General features: G+C 57.1%; 1 protein-coding gene across 2 annotated transcripts in view; it reads right to left on the bottom strand.

The window, feature by feature from the left end:
• Positions 1–19,849, bottom strand: part of ASAP2 (ArfGAP with SH3 domain, ankyrin repeat and PH domain 2) — a 101,888-nt gene that overhangs the window by 55,367 nt on the left and 26,672 nt on the right. For both annotated transcript variants that reach the window (XM_087823324.1, XM_087823325.1), the window contains exon 2: positions 6,436–6,508. In XM_087823324.1, the coding sequence (XP_087679450.1) occupies positions 6,436–6,508 (73 nt within the window). The remainder of the gene's footprint in view (positions 1–6,435; positions 6,509–19,849) is intronic.

Genomic DNA, 19,849 nt, shown 5'->3' with positions numbered 1-19,849 from the left:
CTTGGGAATCAAGTTTCTGGAAAGAACCCAAACTAGGGCTATCAGCTTTTATTTACAGGATGGTGAAAGCTGTTCTTCTAAAAAGAGCTCACTCCTCCACCTCCCCCTGTTCAAATATATCTTTAATCTGCTTCTTATTAAAGATCCAGACCCAAGACGCTTTGAGGTGGGAGGGACTCAGGGAAATGGGAATCTGAGGCACCTCGGCCATAGGTAAGACCCTATTTCTTCCCAAGCGTAGCCCAGCAGCCTTCCCATGACCCACCTCCCTGCACAAGGTCGTGCTTTCCACCAATCCATTCAAAGGGACGAAATGAGACCCTCACAGAAAAACCTAGCAGGGGGCCAACGCGCACGTGTGCGTACTGAGTTGAGAGGTAAGGGGCTGGGTCTTGTGTGCTCTTTAGTTTATTTGATTATTTGAAATGCTGATATCAAGGAGAAGGCCCAGTGCGTGTAGCTGAAGCTAAAATGAACAAGAGGTGGTCCCTTCACTCCTTACTCAACAGGCCACAGCACAGCAGGGAAGCAGGCCACCGGCCCAGCGCGGCCAGAGGACGGGAGGGAACCCACAGCCAGTCAACCGCCTTCGCGTCCACCTCAAGCACGTCACGCATGGCTTCCAGGCCCGCACCAGGGTGTGGCTGCACTGCCGGGACACAGGGACGTGTGCGGTCAATGTCCAGGGCAGGGTGTATGGATCGTGCATCGCCGGCCTGCAGAGTTGCCAGGCAGTGTGCTGGGTGCTGAGGACTCAGAGATACTGAGCTGGGGCTCCAAGGTCCGGTAGGAATCTCCAGAGAAGCAGCAGGAACAGGGAGGTACCAACCCCAGGGGAACAAGGAGTCCCGGGCATTCGGAGCCCTGAACACTGTCTTGGTTAGACAGCCCTGCCTGCCTCCGGCTCCTGACTCTCAAAACCATCCCCGGGCAGCACAGGCCTCACGTCCCACCCTCGTCAGGGCCACCATGCCCACGACTGGGTCTTTTCAGCTGGAACAGGACCCGGTCCAGAATCCTCTCTTTGTAGACAAGGAAACCGAAGCTCAGAGAAGGTGCTGACCTGCCCAAGTTCACAGCTGGTTTGCAGAAGAACTGGGACGTGAACTCATGTGTCCTGACGCCCAGTCCTCCAACGGGCCTCCAACCACACCGGGAACTGGTTCCTCATTTGCTCATCCCATCGTCACCATCTCCGCTCTGGGCTGACACGAACGTGTTACAATCCTCCAGCCCAGCACACACACTAGCAACAGACACCAAGTGCCATCACCAGGGAGAAAGGCAGCTGATGGCCGTCCGGCCTCAGTCTCAGCATCGCCCTGACTAGGACCCTGCAGCCCCCTGCTCCTGGCCACACTGCTTGGCTTTGTAACCTGCCATTTCCTGCGCTTTTCCCAACACACTGCGTTCCTTTCTGCTTCCCAAACTTCATTCAAACCTCATTTCCGTTAAGTCTCTCCTGGGCCGACCCCTTGACCTCATGGAAACCATCAGTCCTACGGGCGTTACCACGGGAATGTCTCTAGGCCGGCTGTGTCCAGCCCGGGCAGCCGGCAACGGAGTCAACAGGTCAAGGTGACTAAAGGCTACGGAAACGTTTCTCTGTGATCACCCCATATTCTTACCGTACATTAACGACAAAAAAGTGGCAGCTGGAAATCTGGGCGAATAAGTTAAGCCCAGCACCTCTACATGAGACTGGTAGCTGCCAACATAATTCAGCAAGACGGGGCTGAGCATGAATGAGCCCACCGGGAATGCAGTCCGGGCGCCGGAGCACAGCACGCCGCGGACACGGCGCCGGGCGAAGGAAAGGCCTGGGAGAGGAGCTCGCGCGGGCGCCCTTCGGAGTCCAGCAGAGGCTGAGTCTAACCCTGAGCGCACCGCCTGCCTCACCCGGGCGTCCGCCTCCGGGCGAAGGGGGCAGAGCCCACGGGGCAGAACCGCCGGGCCCTCCGCTAGCCCAGACTCCCCACCTGTCCACATGCAACGCAGGGAGGGGAGCCAGCGCCGCTGAGTGTGGGCTCCCGGCTGTTAGACACGTTACACCCAGTCACGTCGGTGCCCTTTGCTGCCAAAGCGATTTGATCGGCTGCATTATAGGATGGGCATCGGGTCACTGCAGACTGCTTTCACCCATTTCGCTCTGTTTTTACCTCCTCAGACCTGAGGGCTTCAATTCTCTTTACTCACAGATGCTCAGCAGACCCCCACCCCCACCTCCCAGGGAGCACAGCCCACGAGACTGGGCGTGCTGAGGTGCCCAGGTCTGCATTCCTCAGGGACGGGAGCCCCTGGAAAATCAATGTCTCCAAAGCCTCACAGTAATAGCCACCATTCCCGGAGGGGAGATTTTGTACATGCACGCTTGTACACACACACACACCTGCACACACATGCACGCACACCTGCACACACATGCACACGCACACATGCACGCTGCTGCATCTTTACGACACCTCTGCGGGATTTTACAGATGAGAAAACAGGTTTGGTGACATCTGCTGAACAGTTCAGCCAATGTTTCACAGTAAGCAGGGCAGACACCCAACTCTGGGACAGTATCCATGCCTGTAAAACATGGGTTTTGGCTCGATCTGTGGGTTCTTTAATCGTCTGGTTGTCACAGACACCAATAAAAATCAGAACAATGTTTTGGACGATCTCTTCAGGAAAAGGTACCTTTACGTAATTTTTCATGCATTTTTGGGGGTGCACAGAGACTCCCCTGGGTGTGTCCACAGACCCAGCACACCAGCTGAAAGAGCCCCTAGCCTAGAGGAGCTTAAATTCCCTACCAAACAATATGATGACCCTAAAAATGACTCATGTTAATACTTGGGACTGCAGGTCACCAATCCTACCGTCACCAATCTCTGCGTCCCTTCAGCCCAGCATCCTCCCATGACTCAGAGGTCGATCACCGCTGAAGGGATTTGCGAGTCACCGAGTCACCCATCTGAATTCCGATCGTTACTCACCAGCAGGAGAGATAACCAGAATCTCAGAACCACATCTCGAGTGCCCCCCGCCCCCAGCTTCCTTAGAGACAGACAGGCCGCCGGCCCTACCGGAACCCTTCCAACGACCAGCTCACCAGCCAACTTCTCCCTCATCTTTCAGTCAAAACCTGTTCTCCTGAAACAACCCTCCAGAGAGGAACCGAGGACACGTCTCAGTTCCGCATCCCAGAGCAAGCTGCCTCCAGGAATCCCTTTCCCCACCCTGCCCGAGCTAAGGCGGCCCTGCTCCTCCAGGGCCCACCTACGGGGCTTTCAGTTCCCCCGCTGAGGTTCCTCCAACGAGGCTGCTCTTCCATGTCAACGATGGGACCACCACCTTCCTGTGAAACACAGCTACTTCCCTGAGGTGACCTGGGGCTCACCCGTGAGCACAGCCATCACGTTCAGACTCCTACTGCACCTGGGATCCACCGGAACAACCCAGAGTCTTCTCGTGAGACGCGCCAGGGCTCAGCCGGATGACACCCGGGGCGGCCCCGCAGCAGTACCGCTCGGCTTCCCTCCACTGCGCACGGCACCCTCAGCCACGCCCGGCCGGGCAGGCGGTCCAGGTGGACGCTGTGGGGCGCCCCTGGTTTCCCATCTCAGCTCCTCTACCTGCTGGGTACACAACCCCGGGGAAGTGACCACTGCCTCAGGGACGTCCATGAACGGGGTTACCGACAGCACCTAGCCCAGAGCTGCCGTGAGATTAAGTTTATGCAAAGTGCAGTCAAGCCGAGGTTCCCGAACATCTCCCATCTTCAACAACCCGCTTCTCAGCCCGACAACCTTTTCGTGCTGATACCTGTCTGTCCAGTCACGTGTCTCTCAGGCGACAAAGGAGAGGATTCGCGAGTGGGAGTCAGTTCACCGCCCAACCTCGCGTTGTTAACATCTCAGGAAATTGTGCCGTGAATATTTTCGTTTTTTTCTTTGCTTTTGTTGCTGATTATTATTAAATTTTCACCTTTCACTGTACATTCCCTTTTTGTTAAATTTTCATTTACATTTCATGTCCTTTTTGTTTCTAAAGTGCTTATTTATAAACAGTGCATTAGGCATGTGCTGTATATAGGGAAGGTTAAAACGGAATCGTTCGGGGGTCTGGAACGGATTCAGTCAAGTTACATTATTTCTAATGGGGGGAAAAAAAAGATTCTGTTTTTGAACAGCCTTCCGGAATGAATTAAGTTCAGGAACCGAGGTCCCACTGTATTTACTGAGCACATGCCTGGCCTATAAGAAATATTCCATTCTCAAGTTTATAAACATCAACACAGATGAACTTTCTCGTCTTCGACCTGTGTTAAAGCTCCGATTCTCTTTTTAATCACAGACACGATGTACACGCATCTTCAGTCCTGCATTGTTCCGCCTGAAGATTTCATCACGGGCATTCTCCCCGGTGTTGCCGCGATTCCAACACGTAGCTCTGCCCTAATTCAGTTACAGGAGGATTTCCGTTCTCACTGTGATCGGCAACAACGCAATGAGCGGCTCTGAGCATCCTCCTGTACAAAGATGTTTATTTTTCTTGATGTGCCCTGCAAAAGGGCTTTGCCAGAGCTCTGGGTGCCAGCTTTCGATGCTACGCAAAGCAGCAGGGTGCCAGCCTCACGGCTTCTTGCCCAGCACTGAGGATTATTAGGACTTAACCTATTTTCTCATGTTAACAGGTAGGAAACCACACCAGATGTACCTTCGTAATGCACAATGCAACTTCGCTTCCTAAACGATTGCACCTGTTTCTTTGGACCTGCTCTACCCTAATTACAGATGACCCTTGAACAAGGCAGGAGTTAACGGCACCAGCCCCCGGTGCAGTCGAAAATCCACATATAACTTTTGACTCCCTAAACACTTAACTACAGTCCCTCAGTGTCAGCGGGGGGTTTGTTCCAGGCCCCCAGTGGATGCTCAAGTCCCTCGTATGAAATGACGTAGAACAACGCATTCAGCCGGCCCTACACATCCAGGGATTCCCAACTACAGATAGAAAATCCTGTCTTTGATCCAAGGTTGGTTGAATCCGAGGATGTGAAAGCTGGAGATACAGACAGCAGGCTGTATATTTATTGAAAAATATCTGCATATATGTGGACCCCTGAAGTCCAAACCCATGTTGTTCAGGGTCAACTGTATATGATTCCTGTAGTAGGAAAATTCTCTGTATTAATTTTAAGCTCTGCATTAAATAGCCATGTTCTAATTAGCATTGCAAATAACCGGGAGAAACACATACGAAGCTGATTCTCATTTTCTTCTGTCGGTAGGAGATGGGGAGGGTTTGAGGGGACATTAGGGTTTCTTTCTTCGTATGTTTCATTTCACAGATGTGACAATTTCTCTAGGACATTCGGATGGAGAGTGAAGAAGAGAGAGCCCGCTCTCAGCAAGAATAGCTCCGTGTGTCTTTAAAACAGCCCCACGAGAAGTGAAAATGAAAGCCTCTGGTTGCTTCCTTCTTGATAGATGAATGTTTCCACCCAGTGAGATGTCAAACACAACTGAAAAAATATTAGCTTTAACTTCGCGGTGTGGGAAAAACACCTTTGGGCTGAGGCAAAGCTCAGGAAATTTTAGACTAATGAAAGTTTTAGAACAAACATGAACTGGGCTTTTTAAAGAGGTCAGATGGCAGTCTCCTGAGAATAGGAAAAATCATGGTAGCAACAGTTCCTCAACGAATCGCTATGATAACTACTTCAGGAGAACTGTACATAGTCGTTCCAGAAAATACCTCTAGCTTGGTTCCTCGTCATCTTTTTGAAAAGCGAGAGCCAACATAATAGATTTGCTTTGTGTAAGACACTACTGCTTTGTACGCAGGGGGGACATACTGAGGCCTTTCGGTCCAGCCCATAGAGCCAGGGTGCGTGTGTGTGTGTCCATGTGAGTGTGTATGAAAGTGTGAATCCATGTGTGTGCATGTGTGTCCATGTGAGTGTGTCCATGTGTGAATGTATGAAAGTGTGAATCCATGTGTGTGTGTGTACGTGTGAGTGTGTCCATGTGTGAGTGTATGAAAGTGTGAATCCATGTGTGTGCATGTGTGTCCATGTGAGTGTGTCCACGTGTGAGTGTATGAAAGTGTGAATCCATGTGTGTGCATGTGTGTCCATGTGTGAATGTATGAAAGTGTGAATCCATGTGTGAGTGTGAGAGTGTGAGAGTGTGTGTGTGTGTGTGTGTGTGTGTGTGTGTACACGGGGCGGGCTGGGGGACCCAGGGCACAATTCCACACCAGGATTGGGCAAAGAGCAAAGCAGAAATACTTCTAACGCGTGAACACCCCAACTCGCCTCTGTAACCCGCATGCCCAGAAAAAGGAGATTGTAGGTTGTTAATTAACGGTGACGGACACCACGGCATTGGGACCAGGGATACAATGCTTCCCACAGAAACCCCAGGCAACGTGGGAACTCACCCAGGCCCGAGATGTTGATCGCTTTCACGGATTTCTTCATTTTGTACAGAACCATCCGGTCCACGTCCAGAGCCTGAAATACAGAGAATATGCTCATGAAAACAGGGCTTGGGCACAGATCACGGCGACCAGAGGGCGGCCACATGGGAGCCACCCTGGAGGCCGCTCGGGCTGCTCCGTGGGACAATCCTCAGTGTGGTATGAGGATCGGCCGTCCCTAAACGCTGACCCCGTCCCCCCCACGCTGCCCCTGTGCACAGCACCTGCTGGACCTCAGCCCTCGGCAGGGAAACCGGGCCCCTTGGCCCGACTCCACTATACCCAAGTCTCAGTGCTCCCGGGAACCAGCAGGGCTCCAGGAGGTGCAGCCTGCCAGGCTGGCCGCTGTGTCTGGGCTTCGTCCCAGGCACAGGGCGCGACGGGGGCAGGAGGGCGGCCGGTGCGGGGTGAGGCAGGGCGCCCCGTCACTCCACCCACAGCAGCCACCTTACGCACGGCCCGCGGAAGGCAACCGCACTCCGGACGCAGAAAGACCCAGATACATATTTGCTTGTTGGCTTGGAAGCGCGCTCCCCATCCTTGCCAAGCCTCAGGCTTCCCTTCCAAAAGCGGGAGTGACAATACCTACTCTGCAAGGTCATACGATTCAACAGGCACACTTATGTATTTAATATTCGACAAATATTGATAGACCGACCACGACACAGCCGCAGCGTCCGGCTCTTGTAAAGCCCGAGTGGAGATGCCCGACACTGTTTGCTCAGTGGCTTACAGAACCTGGAGGCTTAATTACAGCTCCACGGCCACAAGGGAGACGGGCGAGATTCCCCCTCACCAGTGAAGCCCCACAGAAGATCGACGGGGCCGCCTCTGATTGTGCCGGGAGGGAGACAGGCTTGTAAACTGGGGCAGTGACACTAACCACAGGGCTACTGCACAGACGAGATGACTCCCCGCAGGGGGTGCCCGGCCAGCATCTCGTGGACAGGAGATGCTCCATTCCCCTGAAGAGACAGAGCCGGAGTCCAGGACTTCGCATGACACCCGCCTGCCTCTCTACCTGTCCGCTCGCTTCGAGACCACGTGGAACCTACCAGCCCCACGTCTGTTGAGCACTGAGATGTGGCTGGTGTCGCACGTGAACGTGATGACATTTTGGACATCGTAGGCTCAATAAGCTATTCACGAAATTAATTTTACTGTTTCCTTTGACCTTTCCTAACGCTCCCCTCTGAGGGGAGCTGGTTCATCACTGTGTCCCCAGCGCCCAGCAGAGCCTGGCATAGACCAGGACTCAGAAAGCAGCTTAGTAAATGGCATGAGACTAGGAAGGCGGGCGGGGGCTCGAATCCGGGCTCCGGTGTCCCCGCTGAGTGTGGACAATGGGCAGCCACCCAAGGCTTTTTAGCAGGGGGAAGAAAGCCGTACTTGGAGGTCGTCCAGGCCACAGGGAGAAGGATGGGTCTGGGCCGACAGGATGAAGCAGGTGCAGGGAAAGGCTACCCGAAGGCGAGGGATCTGCTGGGGCCCACGGCTGGGAGGCCATCTGGGGCTCCACGCAGGGCAGCAGGCGGCCCGGGAGACACATCCTGCCTCTCAGCCGGGCTTTAGCGCTGAGGTCTCCAGCAGCCCCACGGACGGCACAGCCACTTCTGTCCGCAGAGGTCGGGCTGAGTTGTGCCGAGGAAAACGGGAGCCGGAGGTGCAGACAGGCCGTCACAGATGAAACAGGCTTTACAACTCCGTGAGCTCTGACAGATTTCCTCCTGCATTACCCTGTGGGGCGCACCCTCCCTGGTCACTTACTACACAAAGTCCTGGAAAAACACGCCCGAGGACGGAATCTTCACCCTCCTCATTAAAGGGGTGCTGCTCCCTGAGCTCGGGAACGGGCTCAACAGAAACTGCTGCGTCCCTACGGTCTGTGAGGGCTTGGACATCGCGGTGAGGCGGACAGCGGAGGTCATTTCTAATTAAAATTGCAAAAGGGGAAAGCAATTACCTCCCCACTCAAAACACCCACCCTTTGTTATGGGGCATAGAGGGTGTCCCCCAAAAAAGCATACGCACACTTTGAATAATTATAAAGGTGGCGTTTATTACAATACATTTCGTTTTCAAAATTGAGCTATCAGCTGTTGCAGTGTGTGCACATTTTTGGGGATGCCCTGTATCTATAGAAAACTAAGATTGAACCTGGTCAGAAGTCCGAATGATTAAGACCGAGTGCTAGAAAAAGTCAATTACATAAAAACAGCTCCGGAACCTTAAATAGTCACCTGCGGCCAGCGGCTGCCAGGCTGGACCGCGCAGGTCTGAACCGGGAGGGAGCAGGCTCGCGGCTCCTCCCCCCCCAGGCCCCTTTCCCTCGGGGGGGGGGGGGTCACAGTGTCCGGCGAAGGGCCCACCTGGGCAGCCTCCAGCGAAAGCGCGCAGAGCACAGGCGGCCCGGGGCCCGCGCCGAGGGGCGCCGCTCCCAGGGATAAATGAGGACGGGGCTGGAAACGTAACAGCTTGGGGACCCAAAGAGACGCTTTCAAAGTGGTTGAAACAGTTGTTTCCGTTCCTCTGAAACATCTGAGACGCGGCCCTCCCGTCTTGTTTACAAAATAAAGTTACTCTGCGAAGCTTGTTGTGTAAACTAATGGGTGCCCGGCCACACCTACGCTGGCCTCGCTGGCTCTGGATCCCGGCCGGGTCTGTAGTCGCGACACAGAAACTCTGGCCGAAGCTGCAACCCTTTCTGCCCCCCTTAAGCTCGGGAGAAGGGCCCGCTTAGGGATCGTCTAATAAAACCGCAGTCACTCAGGCGGAAGACAAACTGCCGAACTCGGGACAAACCCAAACGCCGCCGGTGGTAAGTGATGAACTGTCCTGTGTTCATTCATGCAGGAGAGCGCCGCACAACCTCGGGAACAAACTACCCACCCAGGACAAACACCAAAGTCACAGCTGCAAGGTACACATACGACGGGTACATCGCCATGAAAGTTGCTTCAGCAGGCCGAATCAGATGGCCTTGTTTATGTTTAGGGACGTGTATGCTGCTGAGAAGAAACGGGTGAGAAGCCCAAAGGCCCAACCCACGAGAACCACCCCGCCAACCACGGGGCGCCCATCGGGCCCAATTCTCGGCAGCTGCGACTGAAGTTTCCCGCGTGAGAGCGGCGGGCGGAGAAAGAGCAGGCGCGGACGCTGCGTCATGTCATCAGGAGCCTCGGGGCTCGGGGCTCGTGAGGTCCGAGGCACCGAGAGCCACCTGCGCTCCCTGAGCCCTGTCGCTGGAGACGGCAGCCGCGAGCACAGGATTTTACTAGACCGCTTCAGAGAAATGGAAGCAGATGACAGGGGACTCCAGTGCTATAAAAACGCCACACATCCTGGTTTCGGTTAGGGAGGAAGGAGTGCCTGGGAGATGGGGGCAGGTGAAATGGAGAGGTGGATTTTGGCCAGGCGGCAGTGACACACCAGCAGCACAGAGGCCCTCCCACCGTCCGTGCCCCGGTGCCCTCTCCCGGAGGAGGCGCAGGGCAGGAGCGCCCGCCAGGGTGCCCAGACAGCCCCCACCCTGTCTCACTCCAGCTCTGCCCCGGGATGGACTGAGGTCGGACGCAAGGCAGGAAACGGGCTGTCTCAGGGGAGTGACCACAAACAAAACAGGGGACCTTGGAGCAGAAGGTGTCCCTCATCCCTGAAGGAAGTGGGAGGAGAAAGGGCGGGGCCCCCAGCTGGGCCAGCGAGGCCTGGGGTGCGGGAGCTGCGGCGAGGCTGGGAAGGTGACCTTCGGCTGGGAGTGAGGTCAGCCTTCCACATCTGTCCCGGTCCCAGAAGACAATGGACTCACAAGCCAGGCCGATTTCCCCAGGAAACAAGGGGCAAGCCTCACGGACTCCAGGACAGTAACATAAACGGGGGAGCAGAGGCCTGAGACAGCGGTTTTCTTTCTGAGCCCCCAGGCCGACGAAGAGTCCTAAGTGGAGCACTAAGGAAGATTACTAAGGTGGAGTGCTAAGGCGGGGTACTGAGAACTCGGCTCCCAGAGGCTCTGGGGGTCGGCCGAAGACACCGTCATTCACACCCTCTCTGTGGGTCTGTCCCCACCCCTCGTCCCCTTGGCATGTGGCTCTACCATCCCACCTTGGCCCTCGACAGGGGCCTTTCTGCCGTCCACGGCTGCCCCCTTTGTGTTTTCTGCATTCTTCCAAAAAGTACTTCTCATAATTGTGACCTAGGACTTTAAGCACTACATGCATTGAAATGGGGAAAAAACATTATTCTAAGTCCTCAAGCTCCCTTCTAACGCCCACATCTCTTACCCCACATGTCACCTACAGGAGACACCAACAGGACCCCAATAGGACGGGCCTTAGTCCTGGTGCCTCAGCGCTGGGGCGTTCGGGAGAACTGCGGCGGTCCAAAGGCCCTGGGCCAGAATCCATCACACGGGCGTGGATTCGTCCGGGCTCCACGTGCCAGCCGTGTGGCCTGGGACAGTCACGTCACTGACTGACTTTGGTCTCTTCATCTATAAATGAGGACCGACGCCTGCTTCATGGGACAAGACCGCCCCATAGTTTCGGGCACGCCGTCGACACTAACTGGCAGCCACCATTAGCGTTCTCTGGCTCTCAGAGGGGCGTGAGCTACATTGTGTCAAGTAAGGCGGCTGTTCAGAAACACTGGTGCTCATTAGAATACATAGTTTCAGGTCTATAATGGTTGTGATGAGAAAACTCTAAGAAAAAATAACATTTTTTCTTAGGCAGCCTTTCATTTTCACTGATAAGTTTGTGTGTTTTTTCCCCCATCAACATTTAAATTCTTTCTCTGACTCTCCAAAGGGGTGACTCGGGCAAAGGCAGGGCCACACGGCAAGTGGCAGAGCAGGGTGCTCTGGGCCAGCTTGACGGAGGGTGATCGCTCATCCCCTCCCAGCTTTACCACTTAGGGTTACATGGAGGAGAGAGTGGGACCCCAGCTCTAAGGGCAAGGGGAGCCGTGAGCACCTGGTGGCGGCCTGTCCCCTCCTCCCCTGCCCTGTGGACTCCTGGGGGTGCAAAGCCCAGTTATAAAGCGAAGCCTCTACGCAGGCCCGCCCCACTCAGACCTGCAGGGGACCCACCTCCTGCATGCGTGTCTGTCCATCGAGGTCCAAGCTCTGTTTACCCCCCAACCTCCACCTCCCCACCAGCGCCCACTCTGTTAAAGTGATGGGTGGGCTGGATGATCTCCACAGCTCTGACCACGCAGCTACTGTGTTCCTCGGATAAGGCCTCGCCATTTGAAATACCTTTTAGTTCCAGGACAGCGGGGGATATGCCGTCTAGAAAGGCCTCTGCAGCCCCGTCTCCCCGCAGCGCTAGCATCCACCACTAGCCAGTGGTCTTACGCAGTGTTTACAGCAGCTTACGAAATCCCATCCTTCCCCCACTTCAAAGGAGAGACGACTGGCTCAGAGTTCAAGTGACTTGCCCTGAGGCTGTTTATTTGGCTTTGAACTAACTAAAGGCAAGGAGAGCGCCAGCAGACAGAGAGAGAAGCTTCTGGAACCGGCTCCTCACCCGTTTGCTAATGACCTGGCGTCCAGGGCCAGGAGGGGCACCCACTGGACTCCTGCCACCGCCCTCTCCAATGCTGGGGGAAACCCCTCAACCCCCTCCCCTGCGCTCCCTAAGCCCTTTCCCACCACCCTGGTCCAGAGCTAAAACCACGCGGTGCTGGTCCAACCTCCCAGGGATGATCTCCACTCCTCACCAGAAAGCTGCTCGGCCGCCTCCTTGGCCCCGTGTGGCTGCCCTGGCCCCCGACACCCTCCCTGTGCTGGCCCCTGAGGGTCCCTGGGAGCACGGCAGCCCGCCCGGCCCTGTGGGTTCGGAATCCTCCCGGAGAGCCGGGCAGAGGAGCGGATAAGAGGCGTCGGGGTCGTGGGTTTGCCATCATTTGCTCACGTCCAGGTTACACAGCTATTCCTGGGCTTTCAAGGGGAAAAGTGGCCGCCATCTGTAGTCTGGCCACGACGTAGCCGCACCTTATAAAGTTAAACACACTCGGCAAATGACCCAGAAATCCCACTCCTAGGTATTTCCTTAAGACAAAAAAGTAAACGTCTATCTACACAAAGACTCGTAACAGCTTTATTCATAATCACCCCACGCTGGAAGGAACCAGACGCCCATCAGGGGGTGAACTGACACACATTGTGGCCTGTCCGTTCCGCGTGGCCCGGGAACTAGCAGTGGTCTGAGGCTGCAGGCAGCCGTGGACAGTGGACCTCGACGGCGCTGTGCTGAGAAGCCAGATGCAAAAGGCTGCAGGCCACGCGATCCCACGTACAGGAAACTCTGACAGGCAAAACTATAGCGACACGGCCCAGATCAGTGACTCCCAGGGGCAGGGGCTGACTCCCCGGGGCCGGCACTGGGGCAAGGACCTCAGAGGGGTTCGAGGGGACTTTCTGGGGTGACGGGACTCCCATATTATGGCTGTAGTGGGGGTTTCATGACTGATACATTTGACAGAACTCATTGAATCGCACACTTAAAACTGGTTAAGTTTACTATGTCGACTACACGTCAAGCTGATTCACATGGGTGCTCTCTCAACAACTTGCAAAAAATGTTCAAGCCTCTAGATGCCCTTGGGATCATTCCTTCATCCTTGGTACACTATCAAACACCACGGTTTCCCTCCAGAGGGGCTGAGGCTGAGGGAAGCTCGGACCCTCTGCAGGTCTGCAGTGAACTACTAAGTCTGAGAGTCAAGATTAGCCGGTGTGGGGCTGGCACTAGGACCCAGGCGCTGTCTGCACAAAGTCCTAAATTCTTCCATTTCCTCCCAAGGGCCTTTAAAATAAGTTTCTCTAGACCTCTGGTTCCTGATTTCCTTACACTCTAACAGCTCCAATATCACCCCCGTCTGCCCCACCTGGCCCCACGGCCGCTCAACACAGCACCAGCCAGCGTCTGTGCCAGGAGTTCGTCGCTGCCTTGACCTTGAGGAAGACTCTCCGCCCAGCGCTCCCTGGAGGGCACGGGTTCTGCTGGCTACACCCTCACGCATACCAGTCAGCTCGCCCCAAGGAGCCAGTCTGGCTCGTCACAAAAAAATGATGAGGCAGCCAGGCGTGGCTCAGCGGCTGAGCGTTGACCTGGGTGGGATCCAGGCGATCAGGGTTCGATTCCTGGCCAGGGCACATGCCCGGGTTGTGGGCTTGATCAATGACTCTCTCATCATTGATGTTTCTATCTCTCTCTCTCCCTCTCCTTTCCTCTCTCTGAAATCAATAAAGATATATTAAAAAAAAAAAAAACTGACGAAAGAAACTCGATGAGCCCTGGCCAGTGCGGCTCAGTCGGTTGAGTGTCGTCTCATGAACCGAGGTCACCAGTTCAGCTCCCACTCAGGGCACACGCCCAGGCTGTGGGTTTGGTCCCCAGGAGGCGGCCTGCAGGAGGCAGCTGACGGATGTTTCTCTCCCTCTCCCTTCCTCTCTCTCTAAAACCAATAAAAACGTATTGAAAAAAAGAAACCTGATAATTTTGGGGGGAAAAAAAGCTACTGAAAGATAAGAGATGCTGGCCACGCTTCCTGTTCCGAAGCCGCCTCGCCATTCGCCCAGGCCCGCCCCTGGTCCTGTTTAATCATCTCCGACCTCCCTTCCTGCCTGCTCCCTGGCCGGAGGGGCAGCTGCTAATCTCTCGGTGACACTGACCTTCCTCTTACATCAGCCCCAAGGCAGCCGCTGTCCACGCCGACTTCCTGCCAAGCGCTCTGTTCTCCACCGCAGAGCCGAGGGTCCCTGGGATTCAAGGTTGCTCCCCCCACCCACCGCTGTTCCCTTCGTCTCCTCCCCCGGGGTCCCAGAGTCTCGGGGGAACGGAGGAAAGCCAGGTGAGGTTATGCAAAAACGCACCTGCTGTCCGGCTGGTGCGGCTCAGAGGGTGAGCATCGACCTAGGAACCAGGAGGTCACGGTTCGATTCCAGGTCAGGGTTGGGGGCTCGATCCCCAGCAGGGGGCGCGCAGGAGGCCGCCAGTCAATGACTCTCATCATTGATATTTCTCTCTCTCTCTTTCCCTCCCCCTTCCTCTCTCTGAAATCAATAAAGGCATATTTTAAAATAAAAAATGAAAATACACATGGCCCCCCTGGTCACTAAACCTACACACCCCACTCACGCACCAGACACTGGGGTCAGCGGTTCTGCTCTGAGTTCTCAATCGCTCCTGGGTGCACACACCCATGCGGCAAGCCACCCGGCCACACTCCCCGGCTCTCAGCACCCCTGGGAGGAGAGTCCCAAGAAATGGCCCCGTGCATGGCACTGTGCCCAATGCAGCATCTAAGGGTGGGCATCGAGTGTCCGTCCCCACTGTCAGCCCAGTTCTCAGGACCTCGAGTGTCCGTCCCCACTGTCAGCCCAGTTCTCAGGACCTCGAGTGTCCGTCCCCACTGTCAGCCCAGTTCTCAGGACCTCGAGTGTCCGTCCCCACTGTCGGCCCAGTTCTCGGGATGTCGAGTGTCCGTCCCCACTGTCGGCCCAGTTCTCGGGACCTCGAGTGTCCGTCCCCACTGTCGGCCCAGTTCTCGGGACCTCGAGTGTCCGTCCCCACTGTCGGCCCAGTTCTCGGGACCTCGAGTGTCCGTCCCCACTGTCGGCCCAGTTCTCGGGATGTCGAGTGTCCGTCCCCACTGTCGGCCCAGTTCTCAGGACCTCGAGTGTCCGTCCCCACTGTCAGTCCAGTTCTCGGGACCTCGGCTCCTTTCTCTGTAAAGTAAGAGACTTGGTGAAACACCCGAGGCCACCTCCACTCACAGACTCAGACTCACCCGCCACAGCCTGACGCCCGTCCCCTGACCGTCATCAACGCTCACGCCACTGCCGCCGGGCAACGCTGCCTGGGGGGCCGCGTGCACCTGCGCCGTGCCTGTCCCGCTCCCACCGCATCTCCAAAGGACGACCCTCAACCTTCACGATCCGCCCAAAGGCCACTTCCTCCGTGCTCCCGCCCCCGTGCTCCCGGCGTCTTGCGATGCCACCTCTGAGAGAAGCTGCGGTCGGCCTGCCTTGCTCCACAGCCGGCCGTGGAAGCTTTGACTTCCCCACTTGATTTCAGTTCCCTGCCAGGAAGCCCCGCGGCCTTTCCATCTGTAGCTGCGACGCTGAGCGCGGAGCTCTGGCCTCGGAGGGCCCGTGGCGGTTGTTTAATGGAAGCGCCACGACCCCTCCAGCCCCAGCAGTTAGCGTTTGATTCTCTGAGCCGATCACCACCCGCGTTCCTGAGCGCCACGGCCCACGGCCTGCTCCTCTCCGGTGCTCCCGCTTCCCACCGGGTCTGTGGACTCAGCTGGTGAGAGGGGCGGCCAGTCGGGGTGCCCTAGGAACCGTTCTGGCCCCCGAGGGACCGGGAAACCGCACACGCCAGGGTTTGTCGAGTGATTGCGGATCCAGGTCCCCGACCACCGCCCGGGGCCAGGGGTCTGCCGTCTCCACGGCCGCCATGGCGCCTGGGCTGCTGGGCGAACGCGGGGACTCCTAGAAACAGGGGGGCAGCGACGCCGCGTACTCCTCTGGTCCACACCCAGCACCGTCTGCGGTCGAATGCCATCGGCCGCCGTCCTGGTGACGGCTCCCGGTGTGGAGGCCGTGCGGGTAGGGCACCTGGCCCAGCAGACGCCGGACGCACGCTCCGCGCCAGGCGGCACGTCAGACGCTGAGACCGGTTACGACGGGGCTCCTGCCCCGAGATGGTGGGCGTTCCGTCAGCTTCCTAACAGCCTCCTGAGGCAGTCAGGGTATTAGCTTCCTCGTTTTACAGCTGCTGAAACTGAGGCTCAGGAGAGTTCAGTGAACTTTCCAAATGAGAAAAACGGGGAGAGACGTGAGCCCAGACCTGGCCCCGACGGGTGCCCCCCAGGCGCGGCCCGCAGCCTCCGAGGGCGGAGGGGGCAGCTCTACGTCCCCTGCTCTCTTCACAGACCCTGTGCGGGACCAGCCCCCAGACAAAACCCAGGAAACCAGGGGTCTGTTTCCAGGGCCCCCTCTCGGACCAGGCGCCCCGGGCGTCCCCTGAGGTGTCCCCAAGGAGGTCCTGTTCTCCTCTGCTCGAGGTGGCAACCCATCCAATTCAACTCAGCCCGTGCGGGGACACTGCCGAAGAGGGGGGCTGCCGGGGATCAAGGACACTGCACGTGCCACAGGGTCCAGCTCTCAGGCAGGTTCCCGGCCCCCAGCCCGGGCTCCAGCCTCACACAGGCAGCCGCTCTGTGCCCTGTGCCGCCCCTCGGGCTGCTCTCTCCGCTGAGGCCCATACGCGCCCGCCTGTCACCTCCTTCCCAGGATGCGTCTGCATCATGAGCTCGGCAAGGCCCTCCCTACAGGGCCCTCCTGAGGCTCCCCGAGGAGCGTCGTGGCGGACGTGGCCTTGTGCTGTCCCCTCGGTCACTCCCATCTGGGGACAAGGCAAGTCCAGCTGTGAGCCTCAAGCAGAGGGTGAACCCCTCTGACGCCACAGCCACCCCAGGGACGGAAGCTCCTGCCGAGGAGAGCTCGCGGTGCCCTCTGGAGACAGGGGGGCAGACAGGGAGGGGCTGAAGGGCAGGGCGAAGCCACAGAGCCCGCTGCACAGACCGAGTTCATGCCGAGTTCACTCCGCGTCTAAGGTCCTCTCGGGGTGGAGCTTTGAGACCAAAGCCTCAAAACAGCAGAACAGGCAGGAAGCCCAGAGGTTGTAAAGAGGGAGGAAACCTGGGCCGGGCACACACCCGGGGTCAGCCCGGCTCCCCCATCGACTGGCTGTGTGGCCTTGGCCCCGGCACAACCTCTCTGCCCCGGGACAACCCACCTGGGCCGCCCCATCTCAGAGCACGAGGTCTGTCCACAGGAAGCCAAAACAAAGTCTCTTTTAGGCCTCAAAGTCCAGGAGTCTAAGATGCTGGGTAATGCAGGTGAGGGGATTACTGAAGTCGAAAGGCAGTATTATTACGTAACACAAACTCCGTGCCTGGATTCGGGGATGGGGAGAGTTCTCGGTGACAGGTGATCACGAGGACCAGCCTCGGGCTCCCCGCCAGCACTGAGCTCGGGCAGAGCTGGGAACGGTGGCAGTGGGGGGCTCTTCTCTCCGCCGCCGGCTGCCCCTCCTGCCGTCGGCCAGCGCTTCACCCACCGCCGGCCTGGACTCCAGGGCCGCCGGGCGAGGCCTCTCTGCTGATTTCCGCTGCCGGGATCGGTTCCAGATGGTGGAGGTGACTAGAAGTCTGACCTCAGATAAGTGGAGCACAATTAAGCTTAAGAGCCAGGGGACACATCGCGAAGAGGTTATCAGAGAGAGAGAGAGAGAGAGAGAGAGCGTGTGTGTGTGTGTGTGTGTGTGTGTGTGTGTGTGTGGAATGGGGACAGGGCCAAAGAGTGACAGTTTCCTGGATGGGTGACTTCAGCGCAGCGTAGAGCGAACATTCGACGACAGGAACTGTGAGCATGTGCAAAAGCGACAGCAACAGCTCCACTCACCACACAGCTACTCTGTGCCCGGCCCGGCCCGGGAGCTCTCCCAACAGTTCCCTCTGACTGATGACTGTGCCGTCTCCGCATCTCAGGAGGGTGCTGCGGACCTGAGCAAGCCCGGAAGGCTGGAGGCACCAGCCAGACGGCAGCAAGGGTGGGGTCTGAACCCCGGGACACAAATGCCAATGCCCATGCAGGTCCCTCCCGCCAAGTCACACTGCCTTAGACACCCTCAGAGCAGACACACAGACGCACTCAAATCGGAAACCTGCAATCCCGGCAGAGACGCTCGCGGGCACGGGGTCCACGCGGCCGAAACCCCAGGGCAGGCGCACAGCTGAACTGACCACCTGCGATGGGGACCATCACCGTTCGAGACTCCGTGGGCACCGGTGATCTGGAACCGTCCCCAGGTGGCACCTCCCTGGCAACGGGCATGTCGGCCTTTTTAATTGAGGAGCAGAGAGTTCAGCCCATCAAAACTGCCAGCTGCTGCCTGCCCAGCACCAGGCCAGGCAGCAGGTGCCACTGAGGCTCAGGAACAGACCAACTGCAGTCAGGCAGATCCCGCTTCTCAATTAAAAACATCACCGATGAGTCTCCCGCACACACCCCCGCGGGCCTGGGCCGATGCATCGACTTCCCCCGGACAAGCTGCCCTGGGCTGGGGAGCCACCGGGGCTGAAGGATCCGGGTGGGCAGATAAGGACCATGGCCGCCGAGGAGAGAAGAGCAAGGAAGGGGCAGGGTTAGGAGAGTGAAGACATTTGCAGGTGGTTCAGATGCTGGATCCAAGATGAAACCCTACCCACGCGTGAATGATTAAAAATCTCACACATTAGGCGGGTCACTGACAAGTTACGAGCAAGTGAAAATTTGGTCAAGTCCACCTGTTTTAAATGTCCGGAGGATATGGGTTCGAGGAGACTTTACCGAGAATCCCATCCAGTTTTTTACTCGCGTGTAAGAAGGTGCCCAAAGTCGAGCAGTGTATCGGGGGCAGGACCAAGGCCCCACACCCGGGCGCCCGGGAGCACCCGCCCCACCCGAGGGCGCGCCCCCTCCCATCCTTACCCAGCTCAAAGAACCACCTCCTGGACACTAGTGTTTAAAGCTTTATTATACCATCGAAGGTGGGCTCACCTCTCCTGCATCTGGGCCCCAATGAGCACAACAAAGTATTTACTGAGACCGGTCCTATCCCAGGACTGTTCTGGCCCCAGGAAGCCGGTGGCCAACAAAACGGCCTCTGTCCTCGTGGCGTGTGGCGTGTGGCACGTGGAGCCACGTTCCAGGGAAGACAGGCAGGGAGCTGATCGTGTCAGTGCTGACTGCTGGGAGGACAGACAGCAGGCCGATGGGAGCGCAGGAGCCAGGCACTTTTGTATCACCAGCACCCAGTAGGTGCTCAATACATGTCTTCGGACTGAAGGAACACACAGGAAGTGAGGTGGGTGCTATTTTCGACAGAGACGTCAGGAAGACACGAGGTGATCTTTACATGTGCAAAACATCTTAGAAACCACGTGTGTGTTATAAAAGGTAACTGTCGTCACTCCAAGAAACGACCCAAAATAGACGCGTGAGTGATCTCGCAGGGTTTGTTTTTACTGAGGCTCCACACCGAGCACGGCAGGAGGCCGAGGGGCCCTGCGGGCCGCTCGCCACCCACCCCCGGTGTCTCCTGAGCCCCGAGCGGCAGCAGCAACTTCAAGCCTCCACACCAGTCACCCAAGGGTCTAGAACACGTCCCCCCTAGAGGCGTGAGCAGCCTTCCTCCGGGCAGAAGCTCCAGCTCGGGAGGATCCCAGCTCCATTACTCCTGGAATCTCTGAGCAACAATGTTGTTATTCTCGCCACCCTGTAGCAAGCGGCCTCGCACTGGACCCTCCAGACCACCCAGGAGGT

Source organism: Miniopterus natalensis, chromosome 13, assembly GCF_054644295.1.
Source record: "Miniopterus natalensis isolate mMinNat1 chromosome 13, mMinNat1.hap1, whole genome shotgun sequence".
In the NCBI taxonomy this organism is placed as follows: Eukaryota; Metazoa; Chordata; class Mammalia; order Chiroptera; family Miniopteridae; genus Miniopterus; species Miniopterus natalensis.
The sequence above is the reverse complement of the archived record's forward strand: the minus strand, read 5'-3'. Positions and strand labels throughout refer to the sequence as shown.